This window comes from Berghia stephanieae, chromosome 7 (assembly GCF_034508935.2).
Source record: "Berghia stephanieae isolate SIO BIC M18660-M18661 chromosome 7, UCSD_Bste_1.3, whole genome shotgun sequence".
Taxonomy (NCBI): Eukaryota; Metazoa; Mollusca; class Gastropoda; order Nudibranchia; family Aeolidiidae; genus Berghia; species Berghia stephanieae.
In genome coordinates this window covers 15,674,829-15,685,003 of record NC_088366.1, presented here as the reverse complement: position 1 = coordinate 15,685,003, position 10,175 = coordinate 15,674,829, and the positions used below count along the sequence as shown (strand labels likewise).

The following is a 10,175-nucleotide window of genomic DNA, read 5'->3' as shown; positions in this document are numbered from 1 at the left end:
CTGGTCTACATGGAGAGGACCTCCCCCTCTCAGGTACCCAAAGTTCTCCCCCCTTTGAACATTCTGAAATTAAAATGAATGCGTTATAAGAAACTAAAACCTCTAGATAGTTGTTCTGATGCATTTTTCCCGTATCCCTCCATCCTTCTCTTCTTCCTTTTCCTCCACATCCATATTCATCATCATCATCATCATCATCATCATCGTCGTCGTCGTCGTCGTCGTCGTCTTCGTCAATTTCATCAAGCCTCCAACCATGATCATTTCCATTATCTGTATACATTCTTCTTAAAACATCATCAAACAACTTTAGCAACCACCAGTAATCCTGGTCACAGATCAGCAAATTAATTCCCTTCATTTTTTACAAAGTGCACAGGAGAAGGGCAGCATCTATTATACCGACTTATGCGCAGAAACCAGTAGAAATGAGTGGAGCAATTAACATTGGCAAACCGTCAACATTTCTCCTTGCTACATTGTATGCGGAACTCAATATCTTTTAAAGAGAGAAATAGTAACAAACACGGCTCACAATCCGACAAACTGCATCAAACCTGTAGATATCTTCAAATCACAGGCCCCTACAGTTTATCCCGGTTTCAATAACAAGAAGAGGGTCTCGATAACTCAGTTGGTAGAGCACTCGTTTCACACGAAAATGGACCGATATCAATTCCGGGTGGAGACTATATCTTCTTCTTCTTCTTCGTTCCCGTCACGTCACATGGTCAGTCCGGTCTGGTGAATGAAGCCCACAGTGGTCTTGAGGTCGTCCTCACTGCCGTACAGCTTCTTTGAGTATGGGGTTGGGTCAGGTCAGAAGTTCCTTCTCAACTGGTTGTACCTTGGACATTCCATTAGGACATGATGTCGTCACATTGTCCAGAGGCACCTGCTCTGGACATCCTCCACATATGTTCCTTTAACTGGTTGTGTCCAGTTCTCAGTCTGAAGATGATGATCTGTTCCTTTCTGTCGAGCACCTTGATTGGGTCATTCATGTTGTATTCTGGGTGCTTCTCTCTCCATCTCTGAGACTGGATAAATTTGGCCATTTTGTTAATTTCTCCTGTTGAGTACGTTGGGGAGGGTTGCTGCATGCGACTGCCTGCCTTTGCCAGTTGGTCAGCGATCTGATTTCCAAGTTTCCCACAGTGTCATGTAATCCACTGCTGTACAATGTTGGTAAACTTGCTTAGCTTCATGAGGTCTTCCACCAAGGCAAAGGACATCATTATATCCTCCAGAATGTTCTTAGCATCTGTTAAAATCACTATGTGTCTTGGTTTTTCATTTTCTGAGAGGATTTGCTTAACAGCTTCATGGATTGCATCTGCCTCTGACTTGTAGATTGAAGTGCGAGTCGGTTAGCTGATCTCCTTTTGTTGACCATGTGTGTACTCAATGTGCACTTCCAGGCCCCCGCACGTGTGTTCTTTATTGCATGAACCATCGGTATAGATTCTTGTCCATTTTTTTCAGGGTAGTTTTGATCAATGCACTTCTGTACAGACTTCTTGATTTCTTCGCCGTGTTTTTGTTTTGTTGAAATGTCACCAACGGAAGTCTTGATTTTCAAGTGATTTTGCCTTTTCCAAATTGGTACTTTGATATTTGCTTTGCATTTTTGGGTCATTAGGAGACAATATATTTTTCTGACCCCCGACCCCCCCCCCCTATCCACTAAGCAGTGATTGGGTAGGTGGATCTTCTAGATCTGGCTGTAAGTATTTTGCGATAGACAAGCGTCCTATTCAAAGGGTAGCAAGCACTTGCTATTGTCCGTTCACGCCATCGAAACCGGGATATAATCCGGCTCCATGGGCCTGATCACGAGTCTAAAGGATTACTACTACAATGGCAATAAACGAATAGTTACAATTGCTTGCTTCCCTTTGGGTAGTTTATCGACAGAGAAAAATACTTTCCGCTTTATCTAAAAAAAAAAAGGTACCAAATCATTACCGGCGGACAACGGAAAGTGTGTAAAATGTTTTTTTCCCGGGTTCATATCGTCGAAGTGTCTAATCTCCTTCTGAGATCATCCGATTGTATCTCTATCTAGGTCATGTTGTTACTTTTAAAACATACTCTTGATTCCATGCGTGTTTGGTTACTTTCTCCCGGAATTATCTGGCCACTTCTTATATTGGTGACCCCGACGTGGTGGACAGGCAAATTCTGTTAGACTTGGCAGAAAAAATCATAACCACATCTTTCCCTCCTAGAGTGAACGCAGTATAGTTCAAGTCGCCTCTTTCTGAACGACATCAGCGATGACCTGGTTCCTTCGACTGACACTGTCCTCCCAAGACCAATTATCTGGCCGATTCTCATAATATTAATTATTCTTTTCCTACTTCCGGTTGGAGTAACAGTCACTTTGTCTTTGATTCAACTTCTCGTCTTGTGCTCTATTTGTCGTCGGTATTGCTTTCTTTTTAGTTAAGTAAGATTTTAACATTCAGATCACACAGTTTACAATACCGCTACAACTACAATAATTATATCGACGCACTTAACCTGAAGATACATGGACAAGAAGTGGGTCAACCTCAGAGCAGTTCTACCCTCGGTGTGGAACTGTTTCTTGACGCCGTAACCGACATCTCCAGGTAGTCGTAACTGGTGTTTAGGAAACTTGTGGCAGTTGCCGGCGTTAACATTTCTCTTCTGACGTAAAATCTTCATCATTCTGAAGTAGAAACAGACATCAGCAGAAGTTAATATTGAAATTAAAATTAAAAATATAAAGTAAATACGAGGAAGCCTGAAAATAAATATTGCAATGGTTTTCTTTTAAAAAGATGAATATAAATATAAAGGCTTTGGTAAAGAATTTTTAAAAATATCTTGCGTAACTTTTTGGGGGGCCTCAGAACCGACGTGGGCACATTTGCAGGTCTGGTTACTGAACTCAATTTTAATTAATATCGTTGTAATGGACGAAATTTTGTGTTGGTTTGAGAGTATGTACTTCATTGACAACAATGAGCCCATAACAATTTTAGCTATCAGACTTAAACAAGTAGACGTCGCTCAAAACCTTTCCTTGACTTTTAGCCTGAAACATTTATTATTTAAATTGGTATGATATTTTGAAACTGTTGTTATCAATATTGTTATGGTGTTTTAAAACCCTTAGACAGGGAAAAGAATTCATCTTTTATCCATTGCAATGACATCAATGGTGACAAATAAAACAATACAATACAGAAATTGATGTCATCATGTTATTTACATTTAAAAGATTTTATCTTTTGACAAAAATTAATGTAGCGTTATTTTTAAATACCCTGTTTGTGTGGCTATGTGGCCTTGTGATATAACACTCGCTTTTGGACTGGTCGATTCCGCTCTGCACGAAGCAAAGTTGAGTCCTTGGAAATGGTTCTTTACTCTCATTCCCTCATCGTACTTAGGTGTTTAATGTGTACCTATCTGAATCTGTTAACAACTTTGTCTTTGTCGAAAAAATAGATTGTAAAACCGCCCTGTAGGCGTCAAGTCTCGTTTAAACTTTGAAATGTAAATAACATAGTAACACCAATTTCTGTATTTTATTGTTTTATTTGTCACCATTGATGTCATTGAAATGGATAACAGGTGGATTCTTTTCTCTTTCTAAGTTTTTAAAAACACCATAACAATATCCATGTCAACAGTTCTCGGCTCGGGACCCATTGCAAATCCTTTTGAACACGTTTAGTGGATATTGCCCTGTATAAATGTCAAGTTTTTTGTTTGTTTGTTTGGGGAGGGTTATTTAAGTAATATATATATAATATATATATATTATATATATATATATATATATATATATATATATATATATATATATATATATATATATATATATATATATATATATACCGACCTGTCAAATGCCTGCTCATCAAAGATGGCTGCCCGTTTGCTGCGATGGCCAACCCTATCTGGCTTATTCCTTTGTTCTAAAAATCTCTGGATGTGTCTTCCTCTTATCTCTCGAATGCTGTGAGTTAAAGTCTGTATAGCATGTGTAAAGTTAGACATCGTTCCGCTTTCTAGCAATTTCTGACGTTTCTTTTCATGGCTGTATACGTCTTCCTGTATTTTAAAAAATGGAGAAAATAGGGACAGGGCACTGATGTAAGATAAAGGTATGAAAAAAAGTCTGTATGAAACATTCCAGACAAAGTATCTTTCTTGCTTACTTTGTCTGGCACTATTTCATAAACGTGAGCTTTTATATAGCACAATATACACAAAACGTGCTCAAAGTGTTCAAAGGGTCCCACACCAACAGCAACACATAACATGTAGAACAAGATATGACGCCCGTTAGGCGATATTACCATTTTTTTCCGACAGAGACAACACTGTTAACGGCCATGGTACTAATTTTACACCTGCGTACGGTGAGAGAATGTGAGTAAAGAGCCTTTTCCAAGAACTCAACTATGCGCCGAGTGAGGTTCGAACCCAGGAACACTCGCTTTCGGATTGGAAGGTTCTGGGTTCGAGCGTCAATCTGCGCATATTTGAGTCCTTGGAAGTTGGTTTGTACTCACATTCTCTCACCGTAGTCAGATGTAAAATGAGTACCTTGCCGTTAACAGCGTTATCTCTGTCTGAAAAAAAATGTAATACCGCCTAACAGGCGTCATGTCTCGTTCTAAATGTTACGACCATTTGTAAAGCGCTTTGAGCACGTTTTGTGGATATTGTTCTCTATAAAAGCTCATGTTAAGTTAAATAATCAGTTGAGGAAGTGGGCTGAAAATATTGGTTCGTTATTTTTTTCTTCCCAGGAAAGTCTTTTTGAGGCAAATCGCTCAATCAATAATAAAAAAAATTATGCATGGCATACTCTCATTTTCCACAAAGTATACCACAATGCCCATCTCAAGGCAATCGATAACAATAATAAAAATACTAATTGGAGGTTCCCATTTAATTTACGAAGACATTTTAAGATAATATGGACGTTTCGGGTTTCTCTTTTGACAACAAAACATGAATGAAATACTGAAGACGAATGAGGGATCTTCTTTTTTTTTTTTTGTTTGCTGTATTGCCCTCAGAACCATCTGAATACGAAGAGACATTAATACCATAAAAATATTCACCATTATTATCAATGTCTATCGAAAAATACTTTCCTCAAGATCTAACACACCCAGCTTATAGATAGTTCTTAGTTGACGTCACTCAGGTCTTTGTTATTGTTTTTTGTCATCCGCGTTTATGAGTAATGCTCACTAAACTGTAGTAACCTGACTATAAACGTTAATGGATACACACGGTTTTGTGTGTTGGTCCGTTATACTTCCGGATGGCAATGTTTTGAGCTTCTTAGCCAAGCGCATACTATCTATACAGACCTTATACATTTTCTCAATATCCACATGGACATTGTTCATCCTGGCATACATCTCATCCGCAGAGTATTCATTGTCTTGGTTTTGGTCATATGATCGCTCCTTCTCTACCTGAGATAAGATGAAACAATTTGGAAATAACATAATCATTTACAATACATTTATTATGCGCGGCTATGTGGTCTAGTGGTATGACACTCGCTTTCGGATCGGAAGGTCCTCGGTTCGAGCCCCGGGATCGCCGCATAGTTGAGTTCTTGGAAAAGGTTCTTTAACCACATTCTCTCACCGTACTCAGGTGTAAAATGAGTACATGGCCGTTAACAGCGTTGTATTTTTCCGAAAAAGTGTAATATCGCCTTACAGGCGTCATGTCCCGTCCTACATGTTAAATGCTGCTATTGACCAGGGACCCCTTAGCGCTTTTAGCACAATTAGTGGATATTGCACTATATAAATCTCTGTTTTTAAAAACTTATAGAAACAATGTTTAATAGTAAGAGTTTTTATGGCATCAACTTTGCACAAACAGTGTCTGACGTCAAACAACTGAGCCTTTATTTCTATAAAAACAAGACAATATACGATAGCTCAGAGAGCACTCGCTTCACACGCAAAGGGATCAAGTTCGATCCCGGTTGAAGTCCAGATTTTTTCTGACCCCCTTGTCTTCCCAGCAGTGAACGGGTTGCTGTGTCTGTTAGACCTGGAGGAAAGTATTTTGCGATAGGGTTGCAAAAATTGCTTCTGTGCTTTTCACGCTACAGAACCCGGGATATACTCCGGCTCCATGGGCCTATTGGCTCTGAAGTTCTATCTTTTTTAAAATGGATACTTCTTCTTCTTCTTCTTCTTCTTCGTTCCTCTGATGGACATCTATGGCTGCAGTCCGATATCTGCTATGAAGTCTGTGGTCCGCTTTAGGTCATCAGCCTCACCATAGAGCTTTGTGTTGAGTGTTGTCGGGGTGACCCAGTGGTTCGAACGTTGCACAAACAGTGTCAGACGTCAAAGTTCAAAGCCTATAATTTATCTTAAACTTTATAACAAAACAATCTACGACGATGGTACCATAAATTCTGAATTTTTAAATTCAAAATTTATTAATTCTACGACTTTATCGAAAAAGTAGGAAGATCTGCTGTAGAAAGCATATCAACACGAAGCCTACCGTTATCATTTTCATCTCATTTAGATATTGTTTTTAGAATTTATTATCCAATTCGCATAGACTGAAACCAATAGTAAAAATTGCATGCTGGCCTGTAGATAGGATGTTAGACCATCGCTGATTAACATCCGTGACTCTATGCATAACCTGTAAAATAAATGCTTGCAAAACTGAGTTGATTAAACTCGTGTAGATGCTTTAATAAATTTCTGATAAAAACTCTAATAAACCAAAGGCACTTTATTGAAAATGCGCTTAGCGAAAGACTCACATTAAAATATTCTGTTGTGTTGCACATATCTTCTGTGTACCGAAAAGCGCCATTTCCTGAAAACAGCGGAAATAGAAACATAACAATGATAACGTAATAGTAGTAATGATGATGAAATTAATAATAACAACAAAAATAACGATAAAAATGATAATTGTGATAATAATGAGAAAGAATAATATTAACTATAATGATAATATTAATTTGAATAATAATTAATAATATTATAATAATAATAATAATAATAATAAATAATAATAATAATAATTTATAATTTATTATTATTATTATTATTATTATTATTATTATTATTATTATTAATTATTATTATTATTCATTATTATTATTTATTATTATTATGGATGATGATGATGATGATGATGATGATGATGATGATGATGATGATGATGATGATGATGATGATGATGATGATGGTGATGATGATGATGATGATGATGATGAGCGCGATGAGGAGGAGGTTCGTCATTGTGATGACGATGATAAAGATAGCAAAATAATAGTAGCCTAATCTGTAGAAAGTTAGTAGTAACAACTGCAATACCAGTACAAGTGGTAGCTAACATTTTGGCTAAAAGAAAAAAAAAACGTTTTCAAATATCGATTGATTACAACGACCCTCATCTTGTCAAAACTCTCAAACCTAAGACTTCCTGGAAGTCATTCTTGAAGGCCCAGATTTGACATGTTTTGTGGAGATGAGGATCATTTCAATTGATCGATATTTTAAGGACTAGATTTCTAGTCCAAAAAAAATAATGTGTTTTAGAATATGAAAAAATAACGATTAGTATTGAATTGTACATTTTAGTAGTTTATAAATACAATTTATTATTATGACATAATATGTGACACGTCTTGTCAAACCAGTAATATGCCGAGGTTAATCAGTCACTGAAATTGGATTATGGAATTTTTGGGAGAACGATGTGCAAGCAATAATATCATCAAGCAGGCTTTGGACTGGAACATGCAAGGAAAGAGGAGGGTTGGTCGACCAAAGCAGTCATGGCGACGAAGCATTGAGACTGAGGTAAAAGGCAGCCGGACAAGCATGGGCCCAAATAAAGAAAAGCTCCAAAAACTGGGTCAGATTGAAGAGTGCTGTTGATGTTCAATGTTCCACAAGGAATCAAGAGGCTTGAGTCAAGTAAGTCAAGGCAGATGTGCTTTTTCGAGAAGAAATAGAATTCATCAACTTGCAACATCCACTCAGGAAATTTTTATCCTGATCACTTTGACTTAAAATTCTACATTTGGCATCTCTTTCACCACGATATAATACCAGCTTGAGGCTCTGGGCCACATATTACTTGAAGGCAGTTGTAGCAGTACAAAGGCTTTGTGGGTTGTAAGCAGTACCTCGTGCCCAAAAGATACCGAGTTCAACTCTATGTCGCGCATCGTGGCCTTAAGTAAGTCATCTTACCCAATATCACTGCTGCTAACGTCAGGGTTATTCAAGTCTTCCCTTGGAATACACCCTAACGACAAATTTCCCACTGGGGATAAATAAAGGGAATGTTATCTTATCTTATTGCAAAAGATTACAATATCATCTTACCAGAAGACCGTCTGTTTCTCAAAGGTTGCTCAATTTTAAATCCTCCAGCATTGAGTGACAAACCGCCTCCCTCTACAACGCCCGTCATACTCTCAACGTTTGGTAGAACCTGGCGGACTAAAGAGAGAGAGAGAGAGAGAGAGAGAGAGAGAGAGAGAGAGAGAGAGAGAAACATTGTCCTCTTCATTATCATAATCAGAATCAGAATCAGAATCATCATCATCATCATCATCATCATCATCTTCTTCTTCTTCTTCTTCTTCTTCTTCTTCTTCTTCTTCTTCTTCTTCTTCTTCTTCTTCTTCTTCTTCTTCTTCTTCTTCTTCTTCTTCTTCTTCGTCACCATCACCATCGTCGTCGTCGTTGTCGTAGTCATCACCATCATCATCATCATTATCATCATCATTATCATCATCATCATCATCATCATCATCATCATCATCATCATCATAATTATCATCATCATCATCATCATCACCATCATCACCATCACCATTCTCGTCATCATCATCATCATCATCATCATCATCATCATCATCATCATCATCACCGTGGTCGTCATTGTCTTCGCAACAACAACATTAACAACAACAACAACAACAACAACAACAACGACAAAAACAACAACGACAATAACAAAAACAACAACAAAAAACAACAACAACAATAACAACTTTTGTAAAACGCTTTGAGCACGTGTAGTGGATATTGCGATATATATAAAAAAAAACAAATGCTCAATTTCAATTACATAATCAACATTATCACGTTTCTCAAAGTGTAAGGAGGAATTGAACAAACTTTTTTTTAGATATATTTTCATAATTCAAAAATAAAAAGGATGAGAAGACTAAACTAACAAATGCTGAAATATTAAAAATACAAATGTAGAAAGTTAGAAAGCAAATTTAAAAGTTATGTGAATCATGTCGCAAAATGTAAATGGCACAAATTTACAAGTTATTTAACATAGTTCGACCAATTAATGATAATTTATGTAAGTTAGGTAATTGAGAGGGATAAAAAAAATTGGTTTATCAAAAGTGCAATGTCCGGCTATGTGATATGATACTCTCTTTCGGATCGGGAGATCCTGGGTTCGAGCCTCGCTCGGCGCAAAGTTGAGTCCTTGGAAAAGACTCTTTACTCACATTCCCTCGCAGTCCTCAGGTGTAAAATGAGTACCTGGCCGTTGAACAACGTTGTCTCTGTCGGATAAAAAGGTATTATCGCCTAACAGGAGTCATGTCTCGTTCTATATGTGTTACTTGTTGCTGTTGGTCAGGGACCCCTTGTAAAACGCTTTGAGTGCGTTTAGTGGATATTGCGCTTTATAAAATCTCAAATAGAAATAAGGTGCCCCTTCCCTAAGCCCCTTTAACTCCAGCAAAAAGAGACATTCAAAATTTACCCTCATTTTGCTATTTTACATACATTAATTATATATTTATCTATTTTGTATTTTTTTTACTTTGTTGCTTTTTACCTTTTTATTTTTAAAATCTATTCATTTATCTTATTTACTTATCTATTTATTTATTTTTTATTGCATTCTTATTACCTTATGTATATGATTTCATACCTAAGTGTATTTATTTGCAGGTCTGATAACCTAACGCTTAATATGGGCTTTATTTAACATTATTGTAATACAATATTTTGAGTTCGTTTGAGACGAGGTGCACTTATTTGCATATATTATGTACACGTCGGTTTGAGAGTATTTCCATCATAACAACGAGCTCATAACAATTGGATCATCAGATCTGCAAATAAGTACACGTC

At 37.1% G+C, this 10,175-nt stretch overlaps 1 protein-coding gene across 1 annotated transcript in view; it reads right to left on the bottom strand.

Annotated features, from left to right (window-relative positions):
• LOC144976157 (uncharacterized) overlaps window positions 1–10,175 on the bottom strand; it is a 29,162-nt gene that overhangs the window by 7,407 nt on the left and 11,580 nt on the right. The window contains exons 8-13 of the mRNA XM_078920338.1: window positions 8,391–8,507; window positions 6,809–6,864; window positions 5,370–5,477; window positions 3,881–4,092; window positions 2,527–2,698; window positions 1–63 (exon numbers count right to left, since the gene is read on the bottom strand). The exon at window positions 1–63 is cut by the window's left edge and continues 71 nt beyond it. Coding sequence (XP_078776464.1) covers window positions 1–63; window positions 2,527–2,698; window positions 3,881–4,092; window positions 5,370–5,477; window positions 6,809–6,864; window positions 8,391–8,507 — 728 coding nt within the window. The remainder of the gene's footprint in view (window positions 64–2,526; window positions 2,699–3,880; window positions 4,093–5,369; window positions 5,478–6,808; window positions 6,865–8,390; window positions 8,508–10,175) is intronic.